Source organism: Poeciliopsis prolifica, unplaced genomic scaffold, assembly GCF_027474105.1.
Source record: "Poeciliopsis prolifica strain line A6 unplaced genomic scaffold, Auburn_PproV2 SCAFFOLD068, whole genome shotgun sequence".
Lineage (NCBI taxonomy): Eukaryota > Metazoa > Chordata > Actinopteri > Cyprinodontiformes > Poeciliidae > Poeciliopsis > Poeciliopsis prolifica.
The window spans coordinates 1,425,736-1,453,674 of NW_026562443.1; the positions used below are offsets into that span (position 1 = coordinate 1,425,736).

The 27,939-nt window shown below is 41.0% G+C and overlaps 1 protein-coding gene across 3 annotated transcripts in view; it reads left to right on the forward strand.

Moving 5' to 3' along the window:
- tncb (tenascin Cb) overlaps positions 1 to 27,939 on the forward strand; it is a 102,337-nt gene that overhangs the window by 63,335 nt on the left and 11,063 nt on the right. For 2 of the 3 annotated variants that reach the window (XM_055020495.1, XM_055020494.1), the window contains 8 exons: positions 1,484 to 3,076; positions 5,678 to 5,941; positions 6,022 to 6,137; positions 6,614 to 6,767; positions 9,383 to 9,652; positions 10,675 to 10,860; positions 12,412 to 12,501; positions 13,806 to 14,069. In XM_055020495.1, coding sequence (XP_054876470.1) covers positions 1,484 to 3,076; positions 5,678 to 5,941; positions 6,022 to 6,137; positions 6,614 to 6,767; positions 9,383 to 9,652; positions 10,675 to 10,860; positions 12,412 to 12,501; positions 13,806 to 14,069 — 2,937 coding nt within the window. Of the gene's footprint in view, positions 1 to 1,483; positions 3,077 to 5,677; positions 5,942 to 6,021; positions 6,138 to 6,613; positions 6,768 to 9,382; positions 9,653 to 10,674; positions 10,861 to 12,411; positions 12,502 to 13,805; positions 14,070 to 22,213; positions 22,490 to 27,079; positions 27,353 to 27,939 lie in introns of all 3 variants that reach the window. The other variant, XM_055020496.1, reaches the window with a different exon arrangement.

The window sequence follows — 27,939 nt, forward strand, 5'->3', positions numbered from 1 at the left end:
ATTCCAAATCAAGTCCAATCTACTAAATTTATCACAGACGGATTCCAGTTGAGCTGTAGTGACCTCTGAAGGCCGATTAGTGATGACACCTCAATGTTGAACTTTGTCAACAAACACTCTGGATACTAATGAAAGTGTAATTGTTTTTGTTTATTTTTAATAAATTTTCAAAACAATTACATATTTTCATAAAGCAGTATTTATGAGATTTTTGAGGAAAGTGACTCATTTGATACAGTTGATAGTGTCAAATGATACTGTCAACTGTATCAGTTGATAGTATCACGATAAAGTTGACGAATAAGTTGATAGTACTGGTGCACCATATGCACCAGTACTATCAACTGCATGACATTTTGTTGGTCACACACAAAAAAAGTATGCATATTTTTTCGAGGCACTGTAGGTGGACAGCAATAAAATGTATTTTTCGCCCTAAAACGCTTTTCTAACTGAACCAATGAGAGTCCAGTAGGAAAGAAAATGACGCAAAAGGAAGAGATACAAAAACAGCAGCTGTAAGTCCAAACCAGAGTCCCATTTTTACAGGTGATGTATCATCTCCTATGGGAGTCATGTGAATTTGTATCCTGATGTTAATGTGGATATCTGTAGAATTTGCTGTTGGCTTTACTATAGAGGAGCGACAGTTAGCAGAGGAAGGCAGCTGACAGGAAGCATCTGTCGAGGACAGATTGCATTAAAATTGATGGGAAATGTCAGCATGAGACAAAATGGAAATTACAACATTTTCTAAGTTTGTAGATTGTTTTCTTTGTGCATAATAAAACTTTGACTTTTAGTGAATATGCAAAAAGCAATTAAAAACTAGGAAATGTAAATTAATTTGTTTTTGTGATTATGCTTTTCTGGTTGCTACGCGATGCACCACTGGTTAATGTTTTTTCAGAAAATTACCTACTGCCAACAAATCAACCAGCAATATTATATTGATCATTAATGTGATGTTCTATTAAAATATTTTTACAATTGTCAACACTAACAGTAAGATATTTGTGAAAAGAATAAAAATATAATCATAATTATTTCTTGCTAGAAACATTAATAGTATTAATTTAGTCAATAACAAATAAAAACAGGTCTCATTTATTTGCACTGTCTGTTAGCACATATAGGCCAGGATCAAGCTTCAGACTTTCATATCTTGAGGTATTTACAAATAAAGTATTTGGTCTGTTCCTGTCAATAAAAAAAAAAAAAAAAAAAAAAAAAACATCCATGACATTTACTATCCGTGTGTAACTTGGGAAAACAAAAGGTTTTTCATTTATGCAAGAATTCAGCAGATTTGAATTGGGCATTTGTTTAAAGACTCTTGTTCCTTGGCCGGTCTTTGATTATAGTCTTCCCAGAGCAGGTTTCAGCAAAGGCTCCTGGCAAACTCACCACAGCAAGCTGTCATGTTTGAGCAACTGACGTACTTGACATAAACTTCCTTTTTACTTGTCCTGTTTTCCATTAGGAGAAGTGTCCACAAAGCCATTCTGTAACGGACGTGGAAACTGGAGCACGGAGACCTGCAGCTGCTCCTGCGAACCCGGATGGAAGGGCCCCAACTGCACAGAGCCAGAGTGCCCTAATGACTGCCAGGACCAGGGTCGCTGTGTGGATGGGAGATGTGAATGCTTTGAGGGTTTTGGTGGGGAAGACTGTGGTGTTGAGCTCTGCCTGCTGGACTGTGGTGACTACGGCCACTGTGTTGAAGGGTCCTGTCTTTGTGAAGAAGGCTTCATTGGTGAAGACTGCTCTCAGACTAACTGCCTTAACAACTGCCTGGGTCGTGGACGCTGTGTCGACGACGAGTGCGTTTGTGACGAGCCATATACGGGCTTTGATTGCTCTGAGATCATCTGTCCTAATGACTGCTTCGATCGAGGACGCTGCATCAACGGCACCTGCGAATGTGAAGAGGGCTTCACTGGCGATGACTGTGGAGAGCTCAGCTGTCATGAAAACTGCAGCAAACATGGCGTGTGTGTGAACGGCCAATGTAAGTGTCAGATAGACTATGGTGGAGAGGACTGCTCCAAGCTTCTCTGTCCCCAGAACTGCAATGAGAGAGGTCATTGCTTTAATGGGAAGTGCATATGTGATCCTGGCTTTGAAGGTGATGATTGCTCAGTCCTCTCATGCCTCGACAACTGTAGCAACAGGGGTCAGTGCATTAACGGAGAATGCGTTTGTGACATAGGATACGAAGGGGAAGACTGCAGTGAACTCTCCTGCCCCAACAACTGCAAAGAACAGGGCCGCTGTGTTGATGGGCAGTGCATATGTAAGAAAGGCTTTGCAGGTGAAGACTGCAGTATCAAGACATGTCCTAAAGAATGCCATAGAAGAGGGGATTGCGTAGACGGAAAGTGTGTGTGTTTTGTGGGTTTTACGGGAAAAGACTGCAGCGAACTGACCTGCCCGAATGACTGCCTGGACCGCGGTCACTGTGTGGACGGCCAGTGTGTTTGTCACCAGGGTTTCACTGGTGAGGACTGCAGTGAGAAGACATGTCCCAAGAACTGCCACAACAGAGGCCGCTGTGTAGACGGTCAGTGTGTTTGTCACCAGGGTTTCACAGGCGAAGACTGCCATGAGAAGACATGCCCTGAAAACTGCCACGACAAGGGGCGCTGTGTAGACGGCCAGTGCATTTGTCACGAAGGGTTCAAAGGTGAAGACTGCAGTGAGAAGTCGTGTCCGAATAACTGCCATGACAGAGGCCGCTGTGTAGACGGCCAGTGCGTTTGTCAGGAAGGTTTCACAGGCGAAGACTGTAGTGAGAAAACATGTCCGAATAACTGCCATGACAGAGGCCGCTGTGTAGACGGCCAGTGTGTTTGTCACCAGGGTTTTGTTGGTGAAGACTGCAGTGAGAAGACATGCCCTAAGAACTGCCTGGAGAGAGGTCACTGCAGAGACGGTGTCTGTGTATGTTATGAAGGTTTCACAGGGCTGGACTGCTCTGCGCTGAGCTGTCCAGAAGACTGCCACCACCAGGGGCGCTGTGAAAATGGAGTATGTGTCTGTGACGAAGGCTTCATTGGAGAGGACTGCTCTGAAGGTAAGCTAGACCATCATGGATGTGTCGCTTTCCAAAATATTTGCATTTGTGTAACTCTTACAATCATTTCTCAAACATGGAGTTCTTAAAAGTTCTTAAAGTAACAGTATCATTATTTTTTAAGTAACAGCAAAAGACTGTCAGGAGGATAGAAAAGAGTTTTTTGCACTCTAAATATAGAGTATAAAAATGGGAATTTTTTACTTGTATTTTGTTGTAGGTTAGTAATTCTCATCCTTAGAATCAGATTACTAGAGTAGAAATTTAACATTTGCTGGGAGAAAGCTAGAACTAATTTTGTGAAACAAGAGGAGCAAAAATGTTGACATTGTTTTGTGGCTTGAACATGAGGACCATGTGCTGTGACTCGTCCTCCACACAGGTATCTTGGGTTTGAATCCTGGTCTCTAGTCTTACCCCCACTCTCTGCATCCTGTTTCTTGTCAATTTGCAAATCATAACAAAAAACCTTGACAGTGGAATCATATGAATTTAAAATAGTCTACAGTTTGTATTTTCTAACTTTAACTAAAATAGATTTTAACAATGACATCTGTTTACAACCATTTGTGGCAAAAAAAAGGGAAAAATGATTTGAGTCAAAATAATATATTGTGGGGTTTTGTTGTACGTTTTTGTATCTCTTGTGGCCTTTATGTATCCATAGCTAGACCCAAAGAAGAGGACAGAGAGAAGGGGAAGAACTGTACTAAATAATGAACTAAACCCTGTTTAACAACTAACCCCATCTGAAAGCTAAAGCCCACTGGCAAATTAAAAAAAAAAAAAAAAATACAGCCCAATACCTCAACTGAGCAATTCCTCAGTTGATAGTTTTGCAATGAGAAGAGTTGGCTCTTAGCATCTTCTGAATTTAGGGTCTGTTTTTGACTCCACAGAGAAAGTCACAAATAAAATAAAATAAAATAAAATAATAATAATAATATAATAATATAATAATAATATATAATATATAATAATAATAATAAATAATAAATAAAAAAAATAGGGTAACTTGAAGATCTGGAGAAAGAAATCTTTTATTTTCTGCTGGGATGGAGATCCTCATGCAAGTAGTCCAAACACAGTAAGTACTTTGAGTACAAAAAAAGTTCTTGAGAATCATCCTCATCATTTTATTTTGTTAAACAAATTCCACTGATAAAAAAATATTTATGCAAAATAATAATAATAATCTCTCTTTTGGCAAAAAAAAAAAAGGTTGACTTAGGTTTATTTTTTAGAAATGTGACAATATATAGCTGTGATTCACAAAGGACTGTGTTTGTAGAAAAAAATAGTTTTAGAAGGCAAAATGTTACTTTGTTAATAGAAACTGACAAAACTGCAGGTTTTTTTTTGCACATTTGCTGTTTGATCTGTCTGTCAAATGAAACCACTAACTGGTCTATGTGGTTTCCAGCAGAGTGCACATAGATTTATTTTGTTTTGTACAGTGCCATTGTACAACAACTGTCATCTCAGTCCATTTCACACTGTTTGGATTAAATCCAATTTAATATAGTCGCTTGACTTACATTGGCAAATCAGAGCAGAAACGTTTTCATTTGACTACACAAGTTAATCTGTCCAGGATCCAACATAAAGCATTCTGTTTCTCAGTGATGAAGCTGTCAGCTCAGGACTTTGGAGTTGATTTCCTCATACGACCAGCTATGCAGTAAATGTATGAGTTGGTTTACACTGGCTTTGAATGGCCAGTAATGGCTTTGCAGGATCATGTGATGGAATGACAAAATGTGGTTCTGGAAAACAGTTTGGGGATGAGGGATCCGGAATGAGGGCGGAGGGAACAGTCTGCAGGTTTTTACCAGTCAACAGAGTGTCCACAATTCAGATAGTTATAAAAGCTTGAAATGTCCAGAATCCTCCACAATTATTAATCTTTACCCCCAGTAAAGACATGTAAAAAGCCTTAAAATAGAACAAGATCATGAACTGATCTTTTTCATGAGAAGATAAGTGTTGAAGAGAAAGTCCCCTGTTTAAATTCTAGAGACTTTAAGCAGTCTCCAAACCTGGAGATCATGTAACTTGCTGAAACTACCTGATGATGTATTGGTATGTTGAGCCACCCTGCGTCTACGCTGCCTTTTTTTCTTAATTTAAAATGTTCTCTTTCCCCAAAAAGAAAGAAGAAAAAAACAGACTTTTTTTTTCTCCCCACAAACAGCAACAATGTCAACTATAAGTAATGATGTGCTAAACATAGACGCTGACAAACATCAAACAGTGAAGGAGCTCTAACTGTCTCCATTACTGACTTCTGTTTGAATGATAGCATTTGAATGATGTAATTCAAACATAGCGGTCACTATGATTGGTTCCCCTTCTTGTGAGGAGCAAAGTGTGGCCAATTACATTTCAGTAAATAAAAAAACCAACAGCAAACTACAAAGCTATGTAAAAGGAAGGCGTAAGAGCAAGTTTTCTATAAACACAGTGATGACGAAAGTCATAAGTTCACCCCCGAGAAATGAATACACAAGTAAAGATACTCAAAAAATGTATTTAAGTACAGACCTTCAGTAAGTCTACTCCCTTACTGTTCGTCACTGCACAAATCATGTTTCTCCACAGTCTCGCCACCCAAGGACCTCACTGTTGTGGAGGTGACTCCTGAGACGGTGGACCTATCCTGGGAGAATGAGATGCGAGTGACAGAGTACCTGATCACCTATGTGCCCACGTCCCCTGGCGGTCTGGAGCTCGACATGCGGGTGCCTGGGGACCAGAAGGAGGCCACCATTCAGGAGCTTGAGCCTGGTGTGGAGTACCTGATCAGTGTCTATGCTGTACTTAGCAACAAGAAGAGCGTTCCTGTCAGCGCTCGAGTGGCAACACGTAAGTGAAAGCTCTACCTGGCGGCTCCCAAAATGCAGCTTAGAAGATATGGATGCGTTAAGAGATTTTGTCCTGTTCAGATCTCCCTGAGCCCGAGGGTCTTAAGTTTAAGGCAGTTCGAGAGACATCAGTGGAAGTGCAGTGGGACCCCCTGGACATCCCATTTGATGGATGGAACCTCATCTTCAGAAACACAGTGAGTCTTCTAAGTTCCCAATGAAAGGAACCTGCTGCGGTTTCGGTAATTACACACATTCTCTTCCAGGTGAAACCTGATATGGCCTGACCTGCTGTAAAACTCCGACTGTAACCCACACCTCCCATTAGAGCATGCTGCATACATTATGTTGAGAACCCGGTGGAAAATGACCTAGCCAAACCAGAGGGTGAAACACAGCAGTTAAAGTTATTAGCAAGGCCTGACAGATCCAATCATTGTACAAGCTTTGGAGGCTGAGGACTTTCTGAGTGAAACTGTTCCAAAGGGAGCTACTGAGATCTGCACAAAGCCACATTCAATTACAGAAACTCCCTGCCTCCTTTCCAGTCCAAACACGGTTAAGAACATCTTTATGTCTGCTTTTATACCCGTCTCTGCACACTTTATGCCAGAACTACTCTTTGAGGACTGATTTTTTTTTTCTTTTCTTTTTTTTTTTTTGCTGTTGGCAGAAAGAGGAGGATGGTGAGATCCTCAACTCCCTCGGCCGGCCGGAGACCACCTTTGAGCAGTCGGGTCTGGGTCCAGGCCAGGAGTACGAGGTCAAACTGGAGGTGGTGAAGAACAAGAAGCGTGGGCCGCCTGCCTCGAAGAACATCGTCACAAGTGAGTTCATGCAGCCTTGCTGCACACCGCTGCTGACTGGACACGACACAATGGTCAACACATACTAAGTTCTTCAAAAGCCTTCCACTTGAATGTATGTTTGTTTATTGATTTGTTTTGCATAAGAACCAGTGTTAAGGAATGAAATATCTTTATTAAACAGAAAATCTCCACCAAGATGTTCAGTGATCATTCTATACACTGCAAAACCACAAAATCTTGCCAAATAATTTTGGTTTAGTTTCTTGTGCAAATATCTAAGTACAGTAGAAGAAAGACAAAACTAACTCACAAGTAACTTTTCAGCAAAAAAAATATGAGTTTGTTTAAGTCTGTAATTCCTTAATATTGATGGAAAAAAACTAGTTATATTGGCTGAATATTTCACTTAAAATTTTTATCTGCCAATGGAACTACTACTTTTTCATCAATATTAAGGAATTATCCACTTAAAACAAGCCTCTATCTCTTGCTAACAGGTTGACTTTAAGTTAGTTTGTCAGATTTCAAGTGCGCTAAGATATTTGCACAAGAGGCTCGGCCAAAATGACTGTTTTTGCAGTGGAATGGTCCAGTCAAAGCTGGACCATAAACGTGTTAAAAAATAGTTTTTATCCTATCGTAAGTTCAAGGAGTTTGAATTCTCTTGCAAGCCACAGTATCAATTATTGAATCACATCCTGAACTATTCATTGCAACAATAAACCTACTTCTGTTGCTTAGCCATTGCCAGTCGTCTCGATAGAAAATGTGCGTTCTGGTTACCACTTTCGACACTTCTCTCCTTGGTGGTTTGTTTTTCCGTCAGAGCTGTGGTGAGGCAGCTCCGTGTTGTCGTCACATCTGATAAAATATAAAACAGGATTCAGATATCCTCCCTGTTGTTTGTGAGTAATGTGTTTACCTTCAGGTAAGCCGGAACACAAAGAAAATATGAGATGAGATAAAAGTGAGCGACCAGAGAAATCGTGTGTTTCTGACCATCCTTCTGTTGAGCCTTATCACTTTTGATTCATGTCCATAATCAAGTGTGTTTTTGCTCCCTTCACCCGTATAGATGCAGGTCATAAAAACAAACTGATGGATTCTGGGTGACAAATCTATACACTCTATAACTCTGCAGAAATTGAAAGATTGATATCAAATAATTGTAAATTCAAGCCCTCACCGTGTTTTCTATCAACCTGGTATGAGGAACAGAATTAGCCCTTGCTTCACTTTCAGCCTGTGAACCCAGAGCTGCAAACACAAGGAGAAGGCACTTTTTTCTTCTTCACACAAAGAGGTTTTATAAAACAGAAGATTTATTTAAGTTCAAACATAATGGTCAAACCAAGCGTTCACCTTTAGAAATAGGCTCATTAGTTTCTTTACCTGGCTCATCCATCTTGCAGTCAGTGAAAGCGGAGAAGTGGCATGTCAGGCCTGACTGATTGGCTCATTAGAGATTTCTGCAAAGCTATGATTTATCAGAGGCGAAAAGGCTGATATGGATTTCCAGTCCTTATTGACAAGTAATTACATACTCCCTCCACTTGTTTACTTTATAAATCCTTAAACTTTAGGAAACTCAGAGCTGGAGATCAATACTATGACCTCTCTGTGAGAAAGCAAGAAAAAGACCTCAACCTGAATATATTTATTTCTACTGATGAATAACGGTCAGCTGCAGGACTGCGGCCCTCGAGGACTGGGGTTTGAGACCCCTGTTCTAGAGGAAGTAGACCAGCTGATTTGGACATCTGATTTGGACTTGCTGAACTCCTTCCATTTTTATGTGAATCCCCCTGGAAAAAGACTCCAGGACAGAACTAGAACTCAGTTTAGAGATTTTATATTTCCTACGACCTGGGAATGCTTTGGACATCCCCATCCTCACATAAGGAGTGTGATGGTTGAACGGACAGATGGAAGGACTGATTCAGTTAGGATCTTGTCACTGTGCCCTGCATTTACATCCACATATTTGTCATCTACACCTACCTGGTGATGCGTCCTCTGTTACACTCAGGGTCTATTAAAGTCTCCTGTTTCTCTAGCTTGAGGGCTTTCGTGGTTTAAACAATGTCAGTTCTCTGCTCTCCCCTCACCATGAGTGGGAGGCAGCGTTCATTTATGCAGTCACACTCAAAGGGACACCGCCCTTCCAGGAGAACACAACCCTGACACCACAATGACACCCTGCAGTCATGTTGGTAGCCAACTCTGTGCTAAGCTCACCGAAGATTAGCACATTTTATCAACCTTTTACAGAGAGTTTACTTTCTTGAACTCGTTTGTGTGTGACAAATCAATTCAAGCAGCAGTGAAAAGACAACCTTCATGGAGCTGGGATTTGATATGTAAATTATATTTATACTCTCAGAAAATTTAAGTGGTCTGTCTCATTGAGAGCATCTATGTTGCTGCACTGACTCTTAGCATTAATTTACAAAGCAAAATTTCCTTTATGTCATAGTTGATATGTACATTTTTTGTCTTTACCAAGTAAATTAACATACTTACTTGATTGTGCTGTGCAATGGCACTACGTGCCTGGAAAACACATAATCCTGCCACCTTTTTGTTTTGCCTGATTGGTTAAACAATGACTTCTCCTCCACCTGTCCTTCCAGTGATCGACGCCCCCGGCCAGGTGGATGTGCGAGACGTGACAGACACCACGGCGCTGGTCACCTGGTTCCATCCTGTGGCCCACGTGGACGGGGTCAGCGTCTCCTTCGGGCCCAGCTTGAACCCAGCAGATCGTAATGTGGTGGAGCTGTCATCTGCTGACACCCAGTACCACCTGGCTGGCCTCAACCCTGATACCCAGTATGAGGTGTCTCTGACGGCAAAGAGGGGGGAGCAGAGCAGCATACCTGTGTATGACTCCTTCCTCACAGGTAAAACTCCTGGAACCTTCTTCCTGCACAGCCTTCACAGCTTTCATTAGACACCCAGGGATTTGGGGACCACACAAGATGTTGGTGATGCTGTATTTATGAGAATGGATGCATGTATCTTTGAACTTTGACACAGCAGGCTTATATCCTGCTGGTTCAGGATATAAGTCCCTGCTGAACCTGTCCTCCGTTGACTTCCTGGTGGCTGCAGCAGAATAGGATTAGATTAACTAGTTCTATAGATTTTACAAAGGTGTTGTTAGGTAGTTATGATTTTTTTAAAATTATCTTTCCTTTCCAACAGTGAGAATCAACATCTTCTTGCCCAGTTTAAGAATCAGTTTGTCCCTCTTAAGCTCAGAGCTTCACTCCAGAACTTGATCTTTTTTAGCTGACGTTACTTCCAAACTCAGACCCCGTCCACATAGGGACGAGATGAGGCACGTCCACACAGGTATGTTTCCGTACAGACAGTGTGTCCACACGGACCTGGTGTTTCGGGAGGCCAGAACTCATCGCCTTTGATAACTTTTATGCTAAGAGCAATATTGCTGTTGCTTTGCTTCACATGACTTCTTCATGTATGAACAGTGTTTTTGTGTCATTCTGTGGCAGTGCTACAGTGCCACCAATTGGCCCAGCAGCCATCCTGTAAAATGGAGGCACGTTTCTGTCTTAATTGTTTATCATAATGTGTCGTGTTCAGATCAACGTGCAAAACAATTTATTAGAGGTTTTCATTTTGTCTTTGTCACAGCAAGACTAAGACAACTTTGCTGCCACATTTATATTTTTTACATTGAAGGCAATGTGGTGTTTTCTGAAAGATATTTGTTTACAGTGAGCTATAAGGGACTATACATTCTTTGTGCAGAGGTCAGGCATTTGTCATGTATGGCATTTTTTCATCTATGTGTCATTTCTCCCTGATCCTTTGATCATCTGGAGCAGAAGGTTAGATCTCATTCAAACAAACGCTTTAAATAAGATTTATTTGCCTTTCGTCTGTCTCTGTGCCGTAGACCTGGACGCTCCCAGAGACCTCCAGACGGTGGAAATAACAGATGAGAGCATCACTTTGGAGTGGAGGAACAGTAAGGCTCAGGTGGACCAGTACCGCATCAAGTACGGCCCGCTGTCTGGAGGCGACCATGGAGAACTGCTCTTCCCGCCTGGAGCCAGGGACTCCACCCAGGCCAAAATCACTGGTACAACAGACTACACACACCAGTACACACGTGTCCAAACCACCGTCAGCAGGCAGACGCGGAATGGAAAAAGCATGGTGGTGAATTAATGTGCTCTCCAGTTTCACCGATAAGAATTGAAGTAGTTCTGATCCTCACCTTCAGCCATGCAAAATATGAGAACTAGCATTTAACAGAATTATTTCTATTAAATAAATATTGGGCTTATTTATTTAACAAATAATTTACCTTTTACACACCTTTCAATGGCATGGATTCATATTTCACTCATTTAAGCAACTGGTATGATCCCTTTTTCACTATTTGTAAAACTTTTGATTATTTGATCCTAATTTGTGGAAAATCAATACATTCAATTAGTTTACAGGAAAATCTTGTAGCAATGAAATGGAGCTGATACATGTCATCACTACATGTGTGAATGTAATGCGTGCATTAAATTTAAAACACTGCATTGCGTTGCATTACAACAACCAAGCTCAATATTTTAATGGAACCAGATCTGATGGACCAACACAAAATACGGCATAAATGTGACAATAGAGATCAATGATCCAAAATAATTATATATAGAATAGAACGTTTTGAGTCTTTTTTCAAAATGGTCAAAAGGATCTTCACCCAGTTCATTTTACAAAACTCCATTTCTTTTTTTTTGTCTCATTAAATGTTTGCTGGGACACAGTAATACTTTGTTTTGTGTATAAAACCCAAAAACAGCACCAGCGGTGGGTGTCGTATTTTCTTTCGGTCCTGAAAGAGGAAGCGGACTGTGAGAATGCTCTTGTTGAAGGGAGGGATTGGTTTTCCTCCTGCTGCAGCGGTGACCGCATCCAGCCATGCATTGATGCGTTTCTGTGGCTGGTTGTTTTCTTCTGCAGTTCTCCAGTACAGCACAGCTACACAACATTAGAAGAAAAAAAAAAAAAGCTTCTAAAATAAACCAGTTGAGTCTTTGTTTGACCCACTTCTTTGTCCTTGGACGGCCCGTCCAATGAAAATACAGCACCGTGTCCATTCAGCTGACACCTACCCCCAGCCCCCTTGTGTCCACACACACCTCAGCACTCCTTTCACACACTTATTATCTGTAATTGCCTTCACGCTCGTGATTTTATTGATAATGAGCTTCCTGGGCTTTAGGTGTAATTTCATGCAGGAAAGCCCTGCGCGCTGTGACCTCTGTGAGAGTTAATAAAGGAATTAGGAGCGATCAGTGTGAGAGAGGAGCTGATTGTAAAGACCAAACAGCCCGCAGAGCCCGCTGCATCACTGCAGCAAGTGTTCCTGCTCTGCAACAAGGGCTCTATAGATCCATCAATGCAAATACAACACCGATGTTCCACAGTGAACACAAGTATACCATGAAACGCAATTAGGTGCCAATCTATTGTGCAATCAAGCCACAAGAGAGCGTTTTTGTGGCCCCGCAGCCATTAGCTGCAACAGCTGGCCACTTGACTACAGACACTCCCTCAGTTCATTTGTTGACACCTCAACAAAACAGGAGAGGGGCTTTTTCACAGTTTGCATGTTCCTGGTGTTCTGCAGGCCTGAGACCGGGGACGGAGTACGGGATGGGAGTAACCGCGGTGACAGATGAGCGGGAAAGTCTGCCCACCACCACCAACGCAGTCACAGGTCAGATGTTTCCTCTGACTCCTTCAATAATCACCTCTCACTCTCATGTTTCAGCTGCAGCCAACAGTGCCTGTCTGCTGTTTATGAGAAAATATTAATTTTCTCCCATTAGGATGTCTGTAAAAGCATATTTAACAGCCTTCCCCTGACCCAAGGTCTGTTTAATAAAATGAAACAACAAAAAGGTTCATGTCACAAATAGTAAATGAAAAATAGAATCAACTAAACTGATGAACACAACAGATCTGAAGTACAATTAAATTTATATTTATGACTATTTGTTCAGAGCTACAAATGTGCATGACCTTTAAAAAAAATATCTACATTATAAAAATATATTACTTAAAAGAAAATTATATATTATATTTTCAGATTAATATAAAAATTGTCATTGTTAAAGGACCACATTTAATATCTCTTTTTAGGTTCTAAAGTGAAGAGAAACATTTCGGGTTTTTAAAAATGAGGATGGAAAAGTTTCTTCATGTGGTATGTTGAAATTTATGGAAAATGAAAAAGAAAAAAAAACATGGTTTTCAGCTAAATGACACAGAAAAACAGATTTAAAGCAATATCACTAGTATTTTAGTGTAATTCATAATCAGTTTATCCCATGAAAACTGCTAAAACTATCATTTTTTTATTAAATGTATAAACAGTTGATTGTGGAATACACAAAACAAATATTGTTTTGACATTGTGGAAGGTCTGAAGAGCTGCAGGCCGCAGACCCCTGGTAACACATGTAGCCAGTTTGGTCTAAAGATGTCATTTGGTAGCAGAGCCACAGTCGCCTCTGATCACTGGGTTCTAAAACATCCTGGTGGTGACAGAACTCCAGGTGATGTATTTTGCTCCATCTGCAAAGACAAAAACTTCACAAGCTTGATTGAATAATGGAAAGATTTACACGTTAATCCAAAATAGTTCATATTGACAGGTGTTATGTTGGAATCCACAGATGGTTTTGCATCTGGATTTATCACCGTAGGTTGATAAAATCACAAACCCAAGACAACAGATCATCACAAACTTAGTAACTAGATTTTGCACTGGTGCAACATCTGGATGAATCCATTGTAACTGTGCTGTTCTGAAAACCAGATTAAGTCTTGACTGTCAGAATATCTTTGAATTTCTGTTTTTTTTTATGTCTACATGCCAGAAATGCTGGAAGGACTTCCCTGATCTGAAGAGTTTAAGGAGTTAGCAAAAAAATATTTCTGATAGATTTATGTCAGAGAATAAATCTGTTAGCTTTATTTATATTAGTTTTCCAAGCTGATCTTCTTCTCTTCAATCAGCCCTGGACGCCCCCAGAGACCTGACCATAGCGGAGGTAACAGAGACCACCATGATGGTGGAGTGGAAGCGGCCACTGGCCAAGCTGGACTCCTACCGGCTGGTCTACGTGTCGGCTGATGGTCAGAGGGCTGAAGACTCTGTCCCTGGCAGCTCAGAGTCTCACACCCTGCGGGGCCTGAACCCCGGCATGATGTACACCGTCAGCGTCACAGCCGAGAGGGGCCGCAGGAGCAGCGCGCCCGCCACTGTCTCAGCTGCCACAGGTCAGCACGTCCCACAGCGTTCTCCCAAATACGTTGCTGTACCTGGTTGGAAAACAACAGAGCACAGTTAGACTTAGACTTAGACTTAGACTTCCTTTATTGTCATTGTACAAAAAAACACAAGGTGAATCTTGACAACGAAATGTCGTTACTTGGCTACCAGTGTAACAGAGCTAAAATCTAAAAATTGTTAGACTCTTGGTGTTTGTTACTGAATTACTTAATGTTTGAGACGTAGAGCCTTCCTTAAGGCTCTGGATAGTGTGATGTTGTGTTGGCAGTATTGCAGGGACATGAGGGGCAGTTCCCCTGGACTGACATACTGGGATGGTGGTCCCCAAAGCTCACTCCTATGCCTCCCTGGTAAGATCTGTTCAGGGGTTCTGGAGAGGAGGGTCCGTTGGACAGTAGAACCGCAGATTCAGGGAGAGCAGTGTGGTTCTGGTTCTGACCTGGACCAGCTGTACACACTCAGTAGGGTCCTGGAGGGTGTAAACATGTAGACCTCCCAACCGCTCTACATGTTTCATGCATTTGGAGAAGTTGTTGGACCAAGTCCCTCAGGGAACCCTGTGAGGGTATTCTGTGAGTATGGGGTACCGGGCCCTTTAATCCGAGCTGTTGGGTCCCTGTATGAGAGTCTGCTCTGCAATGCCAGCAGTAAGCCTGGCTTGTTTTCAGTGAGAGTTGGTCTTTGTTACCGATTCTGTCCATAATATTTATTCTATGTCCTGAGTTGATCTGTATTGGTGGACTTGGGATCTCGCCTTTGCTTTTTGCAGATGATGTGGTTCTGCTGGTTTCGTCAGGGCATGATCTGCGGCTTTGAACCAGAATTGAAAAAGCACCAGGCTGATTTTTTTTCTTCTTAAATGCTACAGAAAGACCAAGGACACTTTATTTTTGTCCCCTTCAGCCTCCATATGATGACAGGCAAAAAGACAGTCAGTCAGTTTGTTAGTTTGTAGTTAGCAGATATCTGCACTTTTTCAGTTTTTTCGCTTAAAGGTCCAGAATCCAAAAGCAGATTGTGCGACTCTGTAGTTTAAGAAGTCTGATTTGTAGCTGATGTTTCTGAATTCATGATGTACCAAATCCAGCTGGATGTCGGAATCTCCCGTCTAAATCCCAGAGAGCCGGAGCCGGGGGATCAAGAGAAGACAAAACACAAAACAGACTAATCTTTCTTCAACGTTTCAGGGAACATCAGAAAGAATGGAGAGGTTTGTTTTGCTAAAACATACGACAGTGTAACTGTAGTTCACTGTTTCCAGGAAGGTTTTAGCTGATGGTGCAGAGTTGAAGGGGGTCTTCTCATAATCCCCTGCACCCCCATTCTCCAACCCCCTTTTTTCATAGTTGTGGCCAAACCAAGGCAATGAATTGCATTCATTGTTATTTCTCAATGTAACTGTGTCTCCTTCTCTTACGGCTCATTTATAGCATATGGAAATATTTATTTCTTTTCTCCCCATTTTTGTTTCTACTTAAAACAAGAAAAACTAAATGAAGTGATTGTATATTTTGTGCTGCAGGAAGGGGGCCGCCAAGACAAACATCCCACAGGTAGATCCTGGTGCTCGGTTAAGCTGGTGGCTGTAGGCAGAAATTGTTGAATAGAACCGGCTCTGTTTGTTTCCTTCTTCGGGATCAGAAGCTGCATGCCTGCTGCAGCTGGTATTTATGTGAGCATTTCAGTAATGCACTATATCACAAGCCTTGCATTTGCCTTTAAGCTGAAGATATTTCCCCCATTCTTCAAAGATGGAGTCTCAGAGGAGCCTCAGAGCGGACTGGTAATGTGTGTGTGCTGGTGGGAAACGGCCTGGCCATGTGTGCAGCCCTGTGCGTTTCTCATTCATGTGTTAATTGGCGACCTGAGCCCCGCTCCCCTCTGGGTTTTGTGCGATTTGACCACGGTGAACCATGGGTCCGTCTGATAAAGGCACACATGCTGGGAGTCCTGCTAAATCGCTGTCTTCACAATCAGCAGCCGCCTAATCCACAGCTGGGAGGTTTATATCATCTCCACCAACACGGATCATGCTGGTTCTGCAGGAGGGGACCGGTGGACAGAAGACGGGTGGGGGTGGGGTTTATAGTAGTACCTGAACAATCACAGACAGGGATTAAGACTGGAAATTTGATAGACTCGATAACGACTGTCTTGGAGGTGACCTGCCTAAAGAATGTGGTTCATGACTGATAGATGCTCTTCAGAAAGTCCCCCCCTAAAAAAAAAAAAAACACGGTTTTTCAGGTTCTAATTTTATCGTTGGATATGATAAAAATCAGAAGTTTACATACAGAATGGCTTCTGTCCCTTTAACCCTCCCGCAGTCTTAGTCCAACACTCATGATGAATGTGGAAAAGTCACGGTCAGACAGTGGGGAGGAGTACAGGGGGCTGTCCCGTCAAATCATTAATTTTCAAAACCAGACACACAAAAAAAAAATAACCGTAAAAGTGCACACAGGGTCAGAGCAACAGCGCCAGACCGCTCCAAGTGTCCAACAGTTTATTGTTATGGATGCACAACAGATCATTATGTTGTTATCATCAATATTGGTCGCTTAAGTAAATCTGAGTCAATATTAACAAGCAATGTTTATTTCCATCCTGTTGGCGCTTGTGTTTCAGGATGGGAGGGGCATGTGACTGCAGGACTGTGAGCTGTTTAATCGAAGCAAAGAAGCAATAATGTCAGGCTTATGATTGTTTTTCCATAGTGATGAAAGTGTAGAGAAGTAATATCAGTAAATATGACTTATCTACCATTACAGCACTATTAATATCTCATAGTGTGTATTCAAGAATCTACAAGAACACAAAGCTAAAAAATAGGAAGTAAGTGGTTCAATCATTCCTAATATAACTGGTAAGATCATACAGTGAGCTTATAGAAATGTGCCATTATATTGGATTTTTACAACATCTAACAAAAATGTCTCATCAAAATAGGCCAACTTTTTAAAACAAAGAATGAGTTAAATCATTTCTGTATATTACATAAAGGATGGACTCAAGCTAATATGATATGTGTTTTGTTTAATGAAACTGTTAAGAACACATTAAAGCATTTTGAAAATTATCTTTCAATGGGGCTCAAGTGTGTAGCTCATGGTGTTTAAATTCATTGTCATTTTCAAAACCAATAAACATGTAACAACAAAATTTTAAAAAAGCATTCAATAGACAAAGTAGGCACAACTGAGCTGAATATGACAGAAACAGTCATAGGTTGAAGAAGAGTGATACATATGGAAGATATGAATCAATGAACACACATGCACCCGCGTGCAGACACACGCACGCACATACACACACCTACGCACACACACAATGGTCACTCAATAGGAGAAATACTAGAAAAGAATGTGCATTCAAAAGCTAAAAGTTAATTTGGTGAGTTATCCAGATGAGGAAGTCAGAAGAAATATCCTGAAGGTCTAAAGGGCCAACAGCCAACCAGAATTCTTTGTTGTGAGCCAATGTTGCCTATAATTCATCACAGTGATGAAACTTCACTCACAAGCTACTAAAAATTATAATTTTAAAATAATTCCAAAATTACAGCTTAGATGCTGTAAGATCTGCTTCACTTCAGCCCAGCATTAGCACTGATGAGATCAACCTATTTCGCATTAAATGGAAGCATCTGAAGAGGTTGGCTTTCCACAGAGTTCAGGTTTTGCACGAACCTGAGGTTCATGAGGTTGTAACTTCACTTAGTTGTAAAAACATTATTTCTGTGCAAAACCATCTGTCACGGCCCTCACAACACACAGATCTGCCTGCAGGTAGATTTTACAAGATGATGTTTGGCAATAAAAAATCCCTTTAAGCTAAAGCTGCACATCTGACGGCTGAAAAGGAAGTCAAAATAATATTTAAAAAATCTGTAGTTCATTAGATGCTGTGAGAAAATGAGTCACAGCTGCAGCTACTTGCTGTGGGAAACATGGAGGGCGAACCTTTGGAGAGAATAGTTCATCTAACCGGGTAAATGGCTGTGGACAGATGAAAAGTAAAATCCACAGATCAACAACGCATTTCCTCGGCTGAGAAATTTATGCTGACAAACAACACGTGGTTGCTTTGATGGTCTTGCTGCTGACTCCACCAGAATTGTCCTGGTCTCTCAGCTTAGACTTGTTCCTTCATGTGAACACGAGCCTCAAAATCCTGCACCGAAAAGTGTTTCCACTGAGGTGGTAGGGAAGAAATCTGTGATTGGTTTACATTTAAGGAGGTCAGACATTTTTCCTGTGATGTTGATGATTCTAAGAGAAAGTAGGAGTGCTCCATGACAAATCACCTCACTGTGATTTGTCATGGAGTAAAAATAGGCTCAAGATATCTGTTCATATATAATCTTGGATGAGCGTTACTTTGGTAACTTTCAAATGTGTTTTAAAATGCAAACACCAATTTCACTTCCTTTTGGGTTTTTGAGACTCATCGGTAGTTAAATTAGGAGCCTCATAGGTCAGTGTTTAGGTGGGATGTGATCAAAGTGATCTGTGCATGCAGGCCATATGGCCTGTGTGTATGACTTGCGCTCACAAATTTAACTTTAGGAATGTGTAGGAACATTTTGAAATTTATATATAATTAGCACATTGTTGATTTTGTCCTTGTCATTTGTAATTGTGGTATGTTGACAATTTCCCAATATTGGTGCATGCATTTGAAAAATATATTTGAAAGTTAGAGGTCACGCACAAAATGATTTTTCTGCTATTTACAAATTATACTTGACACTCACCAGTTTCCAAAGTGACGCACAAATAGGCTTACAGATATTATCCATTTTCTCTCCAAATTATTATTTTTTGGTTCATTTTCAGCAACAGACATTTATGATCTGTGGTTTGAGACATCAGTTCAAATTTACCTGCTTTGAAAAAGCAGAGAAAGGCAGATTGAGATTAAGCTGCGTTTACCGATAATGCTGCTGATGTTCGTCGGCCCAACATTCACAAGCTGTTTTGTCAGTGGGAACAGAAAACCCTGAAGTTTATTATTCTGTGGGATTCTTCCTGTAAACCTATCTTCAGTTAGTCAGCAGCATGGGGTCCGTTTTTGGATTCTTAACATGATCTCTACTGAGCGCCGCGTCTGAAACCACGGCGCTGTCCTTACATGAACCCACTTCTTCCTCGGTAATGGCTTCATTATGAGAACACAGGGCTGCTTTCCATTGTCTCATTGAAGCTGCACACAGCTTTGTTCATTCTATGTATAACAATATTCATATTTGTCTTTTTGTGAATTATTATTGTGGTCATGTTGAAAAGGACCAACAGCAGACAGTAATGACTTCCTCTCCGTCTCTCTGGAGCCATTTTGATTCTCTGACCAGCGGTTTCAATCTTCGCAAATCAATAGAAGGTCTGATCAGATCCTGGTCAGCCATTTGACTGCAAATCAAAGTCAACAAGTTTATCTGAGCTTATGCACTGGTGTATGGTGTATGGTGAAGAATTACAGTAGTGGTCTGAATATACCCTGAAGCAAAAAAAAAAAAAAAAAAAAAAAAAACGATGTAGAGAGATGTATTATACATCTGAAACTAATAGGAATAATATATATTTATTTTTCTTTTGAAATGTCAGTTTACATTTAATCTGGAGCCTCGATGTATGTCATAACACTCCGCATGCCTTCAAATCAGAACCAGAACTCAGTACAGAAAGAAATTACTGTCGATAGCTCATTCTGAATATCTAGAGAAAACTTTCATTAAGTTTTTCTTACTTTTGGTTTTCATTTTAAATAATATCAATACAAAAACAGAAACTGTATGCATGACAGATCGAAGACATGCATGTACGACCCTGGATTGTCTCAAACATGCACCTCCTTGACAAAGGCTAAACCCACTGAGTTTGTTTCCTCTAAACTTCAACAGAAAGAAGTCATTTGTTTTGTTTGGTTTTTTAATAACATGAAAAGTGTGGCTTGCATTTGTAGTCACAAAGGGGCGGAGCCAAGTATAGTGATCAGCAGAGGGAGAAGGTAGGGCTGTGGTCAGAACTGTTCTCAACTTATGCACTTCAACTTTTGCCATATTTAGCAACTTCAGACCGTTCTATTAATGTTTTATCTAAAACAAACTAGTGACTTTTCTGTATCTGCATCTGTAGAATTTCATGGCGACGTCACATGAGATGGTTTTATAACCAAACCAGTACTGACGTAAAGAAATGTAGTTAATTTGATACAATTATCAAATTAATAAATCATGTTTATTGTTGAGTTATGATGTTAAACATCCAAACATAAACTGAGTTTGACAAACATAACTAACAAAACTAAGTTTTTCTTTAAGTTAGAGCTCCATTCTTTTTTTTAGAGTCAGATATTCTGCTGTTTAGGCAACATTTGACAGAAAGAGATGGTTATAGGAAAAATATCGCACAACTAAGCAAATTTACACAGAAATGTCAAAATTTGCACAGAAACATAAAGACAGAAACTTAAATAACCTATTCAGACAGTGTGCCATCAAAATAAAAGAAAAAAAAGAGTTGACAAAGAAATGAGTGTTCACAGATACACTGTCCAAACTGAGTTTGAGCAAAGAATGTCAAAAGAAAGCTGTCAGAGACGAACCCCCAAAACACCTGACTGAACAACGGCTTCCAGAAACTGCTGGAACTGGGAGTGAAAACAAAAGCACGCCATTTTAGATTTTTGTAATCAATGTGTTACTTTCTTTCCTCTTCTCAATGTTTTACGTTGTTTTTTTTCTCACCTAAAATGCAAAAAACATATGTTGAAGTCTGTGGCTGTGAGGTAATAAAATATAGAAAAGCTACATAAATCCTTAAAGCAGGCGGAGTGTGAGTGGTGGAAGGGTCAGGGTGGAAGTGTCAGGGTGGAAGGGTCAGGGTGTGTGTCTCTTTGTGAGCTGCAGCAGACAAGCTTGTGTGTGAAATGGAAGATATCAGCTACAGAGGAGATATCTGAGGGGACCGTTTCATACATCAGGACTCGTTAACCGCATGAGCTTGTTGAGACAACCCTCACCTATTGAGTGTAATATTCTAAAATGAATATTACACACTTACTGAAGGGGCGGTATTATGTGTTTTCCAGCCACAGTGCCATTTTGTAGCACAATAAAATAATGTTGACTTCAGTTGCTAAATGAAGGATTGAAGGATTCCTCAAACATGCATGAAAGTGTCAAGGCAACACTTCAGGTACGTTTGTAATGAGAGAATAAAAATATAACTTTGTGAAGCTGAAAATAGCAGATTTTACATGATACTGCGCCTTTAGAAAGATAGAGGAAAGTTTTAATGGGGAATTATTTAGAGGAATTTTCACCAAAACGTCTCCATCATCCAATCACATTCCCTTTGTCCACCACTCCATCTCCTCTCCAGCGTGCTGCGGTGAGCAGCCCGTAATGGCTGCCGTAATGTTAACCTGTGCCGTTGATTTTGTTCTTTCTGAACCGCTCTCTGAACGCTCACCTTGCACATAGAACAGGCTTCAATTCCAGGCTGCATGCATGGCATGCCGCTGCATGTGTGCATGGCTCCCTGCATGGCTCTGTGCTTGGCCTCCCCATAGGTTTGAAGTGGACAGTGTACTTCAGCCTCACCAGGCGGGCTATGCTGCACCTTCAGATGTTAATGGCTTATTCACAGCCATTAATGGGCACAAGCTGCATCAGCATGTCTGCATTCTGCCTTTTATCATTATGTCTTCCCACTTATGTGGTAATATAGAGGAGCAGGCTAAAGGCAGCTGCTGATAATGAGGCTGTTTGGTCCCTTTGGCCTTTGTAGTGGAAATCCAGGAATACTTTGAAAAGCTTTACTTTATTATCCTGAGAGCAAAATAAAACATTTGAAATCCAAATGAGATGCCATCGTTGTTGACCTCTCTGTGACGTTTGGCAAAGGTTCTGTTTTATTTGTTTTGTGTATTTCACATATGCATCGATGTGTATGTTTTTCCTGTTTTAGTCACATTTTCCCTGTTTTAGTCACATTCAATTTGATTTTGAATGTTTGTATCTGTAGTCCAGTCCTATGACGATGCAACCTGATTGCCTCAGCATTGAAACTCCAGCTAACATTTTGTGTTTGTGTCGTATGATGTTGACGTGTTTGTCATCGGCCAGCGGAGGAGAAGCCGGCGGTGACCAACGTCACCGTCAGCGACGTGTCGTGGGAGAGCTTCCTCCTGTCCTGGTCTGCTGACGACCGGGCGTTCGACGCCTTTCTGATCGAGGTTACCGACGCAGAGACGGGAGCCGAGTGGCAGAACCACACGGCGCCCGCAGACGCTCGCAGCCTCGTCGTCTCGGGGCTCTCCCCCGGCACCTGGTACAAGACCGCCCTGTACGGGGTTCACACCGGGGTGCTCTTAGAGCCTGTGTTTGCAGACACCATCACAGGTACAGATGCAGTCGGCACTGGGGCCTCACTCTGACCTCTGCTTCATTCACTTCCTGCTGCGTTCAGGAAACGTACTGCCACTTTCCCAGCTGTCTTTCAAAATGACCCTGCAAAAACACAAAGTCTTACTACGTGTTTTCTTTTTGTTTTGGATCAAGTGTGCTAAGATGTTTGCAATTTGTACTACAATTTGTGCAAAAAAAAAAGAATAAGAAAAATAAAAGGTATATAAATTGCTTTTTGAGCTATTTATATAGCAGTGCTATTTAAATAAAAGTTCTTTGTCACTATAAAACTACAGCAACAATATTTGATGAGATTTTGTGTTTTTGGAGTGTAGAAGCTCTTATATAGCGGGACAAGAGCTGTGGATTCAACATAAAAGCACAATTTCAACATAAACATTTTTCAGTGTTCTTTTCACTAGTGTTATGAAATAATGTTGAAATTATTTTTCTACTAATGTCTAATTGTAGAAAATAGGGATTATTTCATTTTTTTTAAATGAGTCACAGTACATTTTCATTAAGGAATACCCCCACACCCTCCAAAAAAATTTATAGTAATTTTCAAGTCTGTGTCAGTTTTAAAACTTTTAAAACAATTTTTTCCCAGAAAATATAGTATAAATTTTCTTTTTTTTTTTACATTCTATATATTTTTTGATAATGCATCATCTTCCAGTGTATATTACACGTTGAGTAATACATGCGCGTCACTTGAAAGAAAGATGCATGTTCTTTCAAGACTCTAAAATATTTTCCATAAAAAACATTTTTTTAAAAAAAGTTCTACAGAATGATGTAAAACTACCCAACAGTTTCAGTGATTCTTCATCCAAGATTTCCGAGAGCATGAAAGGTGCAAATCCCTCCACAGACATGGATCACACACATTCCCCTTCCTTTCATGCATTGGGGATCTTGAAACGGGCTAATGTTCTGCAGCAGCTCCCTCACAAAACCCCTTTCAGTCTACATGAGACCAGCCTTGCATCCATGTTTTCTCCACCTTTAAGCCGCCTGTCTGCCTGCTGGTACGAGTCCAACCTGAAACAGCACATAGGCTGTTGTGTGAACAGCCCAGAAACACATCAGATCAGTGTTCCTGTTTGCCCAGCACAACAGGTGCTCCGGCCTCCCCTCCCACAACACTAATCATAGTCATTTTTAGCTTTAAACATGCTGTTGTTCACAAGACGTGCTTAATGAAAGGACTGTGAGCTGCAACATCAACTTCTGCCAGTCACGCCGTGCAGCCCGGTTTCCTGCTCTGTGTATTGTTTCCATGAAACCATTTGAACTCTAAAAGGTCCAAATAACCAGATCCGCAGCCTTTGACACTTTTTTTTAATGTCAACATTAATTGCGGCATTATCAGTGAGCATGTTACAGATGAAGAGCAGTCAACAGGAAGAAAGATGGGGGTACTGACGGAGGAAAGAAAACCCAGTGGCTCTTTTGTCACTTTGTGTGAGGCCTCTCTTCTGTATGCATCCCCACTTCCCTCCAGCCTGGACCGCTCCTCATTCTCATGCTGCCATTGCCCCTGGGCTCTTGTGCTGCGGTGCCAGGGGCTTCTGGGGCAATGTGGAATATGGCATGTGCTCAACATGGCCCATTGTCTGCATGCTAATGGCAATGGGGTGAAGCCATCGTACCATTTTTCATTAGCATCACTTAATCCATAAAACATTCCAAGTTGTGAATGCGACCTCGAACTAATTTGATCACATTATGCGCGGCGGTTTGTCGTCAGTCTGCAGGAGGAAGATGCCAAAGGCAAACGAACCTCCTCGGCCCTGTGAGGACGTGGGGGGAAACTTTGAGTAAAATAAAGGGAGTTATGTCTAATTGACTGACTGGTTGAACTACAAAGAACTGCAGTTTGTTCAGAGCTCCACTCACTTGTGATTCATACCACCACTAGCTGCTGTTCTGAAGTTATCAGGCGAGACTGGGACAGAGCTGAGGTTTTGCTCGCAGACCCCCTTTTCAGAAGGTTAGCCGGCTTTGGCGCATACCTCCTCCATTAACAGGCTCCTTTTTGTGAGCAGGGATTGTGTTCCCTCAGGTCCTGAGAGGCGGGTGGGGGGTTTGGGGGTGTTGTAGAGGAGGGTGAAACCAGCAGCAAGCTAGCACATGTTAGCTGATGGATGCGGCCCTCCCTCTCTTCCACTGACCAGTTAAAGCCGCTCGGCGGCTAATGAAGAGTGACAGCTCCCTGGGATTTGTCGGCTATGCTTCTCATTTCCACCACTTCTTCTCACAAGCAGTGCCTCACGCTTTTCCCCCCTCACAATGAAAAAAGGGGGTTTCAGGCTAGTTCAAGGACCCCTGAGACCCTCGCATTTGGAGCAGTGTTTTAATGAGCGGTGGCGCTGGGCTTTATTGAGCTTTTCCTGAGCTCACCGATATCTGCTTTTACCCAGAATGCTTTTAGAGCTCTGTCCAGTCTGTGTATGCATCTTGCTGCTGCCGGATGTTTCTTTGGGTAATTAAGGTGAGGAAGACTCATTCTCTGAAAAAGCAACTTTCTCCTCTGACAGATACAGGCTTCTGCTGTCCTGTTGTTACTGCCATGGTTGTTTTCAAAACTAATGGCTCATTCAGTTGTCTGAAGGGAGAAAGTGTTGTGGAAAATCAGCTTTGTTGAGCTTTATGTCATATTGTGATGTTATTTGTCTATTAAAAACATACCTGGAGTGTTACTTTGAGACTTTTGCACTTGTTTGAGAAATCCTTTAATATCCCATGGCAACCGTTCAGCTGTGCAAAACAAATGGGTGGACCTAGCTCCGCCTTCAAAGACGCAGCTCCTCCTCAGAGCTGCAGTTTCCACGATTCTAAACTTCCATCTCAATGAGCAGCCCACCCTATGAAGAAGTTCCTTATTAAGACTAGCCACCAGCAGTTAGCAAACACCTGGTGGATTTGTATACCTACAGAGCTCATTATATGAGCTCAGTAGGTAAGCAAGGCTCAATTTCAAGGCGTTAAAGGCATGCATGACTAGTTAAACATATTGGTCTAAATATGTTGTAATTTTTCTATTATCTTAAAAATTACTGTCTGTTATATGTAAAAATTCAAATACTTAAAACATATAATATCTGTCATATTTTTCACCCATAGTTATCTTTGTTTTTTTTTGTTTTTTTGTGTGTTTTTGATGACATGGTTAGATCGGTACGGTAGTAAAATCTACAAAGTAAGCACCGGAGGACTAATATTAGCTGAATTTTTTTTTTTTTATATATTGCAGTTGTCATGTGTAAACTTAGACACATGACAATTACTTACCGGATCTCGCAGTCAAACCAGAACTACGTGTCATTCATTGTTTCATTTAAGAAGCTGAAGGCAGCAGCAGCACAAATACCAGCTTCTTCTGGCAAGCAGAAGAATAATCTGTTTGTTCTCAAGCTCTGGACACATGAGTTAAATGTAAGCATATAATAATGTGAATCTTCCAGTTAAGCAATATCTTTAGGTTTTAAATTTTTTTATTAGAATGTGTTATAGTATTAATGTCCATTATGATTCATAAAAATGACCACAGTCCTCAGCAGTGGGGATCCGCAGCAGATTTTAAATGTTAAAGAAACAAGGGTAGCGTTAATGCTGTTAAGACTCTCTGCAGCAAAACAGTGACAGCATGACAACAAACCACCAAAACATATAGAAATGTTTGATCTTATAAGAAGAAAAAAAAACATCTCTGACCCTAACCCTCTATTGTAATGGATGGTCCACAGCATTTTGAAGACTATCAATGTTTTCGGCTGTGTTGTAGAGATGAACACTCATCTCATTCAGACTGTATTTATTCTCAGCTATGCTTCTAGAGGAACTATGTCCTTGTTAGATGTTTTAGGTAGATGCCTGACAGGGTCTTGCCCCACAAACATCATGTGCTCTAAACTTCCTTCTTCCATTTACATCTAAAACTTTTCTCCTTTCCCTGCCAGAACTCAGGCTGATGAACTTTCTTTCTTCAAAGCTGCAATATGTAACTTTTATAAAACAAAATATGTTTACATACTTGTTAAAACTATCACCAGCTCATGACAGTATAATATGACAGAAAATCCATGCAAAGGTCAATTTCCTCCACCTCCTCTGTAAGCTGCTATTGCTGTCTAAAGAAATGCTCCACTCCCAACCAAAAACATACAATCAGAGTCAGGAGGAGGAGCTTATTGCAGACAATCATCCTCATGTGCGTGTTGCTAAATGAATGAAGGAGAAACAATTTACCGTTACAGAAAAACTGTTATTGGTGGCCATGCTAACTATCTTTAGCATTCATGACAGGCTCATATCAAGAAGAAGCTTCATCATAGCAGAGAGGACAAAAGGAGAAAGGGGGTTGAATGTGCATGATTGAAATCACTAAAACTCCTGGCTTGATTGGTTGTTTCTAGTTAGCACTGGGAGAAGCTATCTGTCACAACAGTGACAGTTTCAACAAATATGTCAAAAAAATAAAAATTCTTTCATAAAAGTTACATACTGCAGTTTTAAAGGGTCTTTATGTGTCCATACGAGACACATCTGGAAAACTGACTCTTTCTAAATGTCACATAGAGACTGAACCGGAGGTGCAGGCTCTACAAGTCTCCAGCATCACTCCAGAGAGTTTTGAGCTGGCCTGGACGGCAGATGAGGACGCATTTGACACGTTTGTCCTGATGCTCAGCGAAGCCAAAGACCCAGGCCAACCAAGAGAGGTGGTTCTGGGCGGCGAGGAGAGAAATATCACTATGAGCGATCTCACAGAGGACACAGAGTACACCATTGAGATCTTTGGGCTCATTTTGGGAAGACGCTCCAAGTCTGTAAGAAAGGGTGTGAGAACAGGTACATGGTAACCAGGTGGAAGCAAAAAGCTCTGCTGACATACTGGAGCTCTGGAAGTCTCTCGTCAACATGTTTTTCAAATGGAATGGTGTCTTGTCCTCCTAGCTTTTTCTATGACAGCATGAAATGTGTTCTAATAACTGAGCGTAATACCAAGTGTTGTCTGTTTGTGTACTAACCTAGTACTCAGATTTTAAGGCTTCTGACTGAGGTCCTTTAATTTGATTCAGACATTTTGCCTGGAAGTCTTAAGATAATTGCTGGAGCACAATAGTCCTGGCCAGTTCGATAAATCAGCACTAACAATGATCCTCTATAGGACTTGAGCAGTCCTGTGATTAGAAGTAGTGGAGTTTAATTACACTTGTTGTTTGCTCAGTAGCCCACCTTTTAAGCATGGCTCATAAATTTGAGGGTTTTGATTGAAGGTAACTGGATACTTTGAGTTCAAGATAGCTAGAGATGTTGCCAGTTGTCTTCAATTAAATCTTTCAGGACTATCATAAAAATCTACAACTGTACATACTCCATTCACTTGTGTTTTGCTGTAAAACAAACATTCTGAGAAAGATGAAATCCTTAAAGGG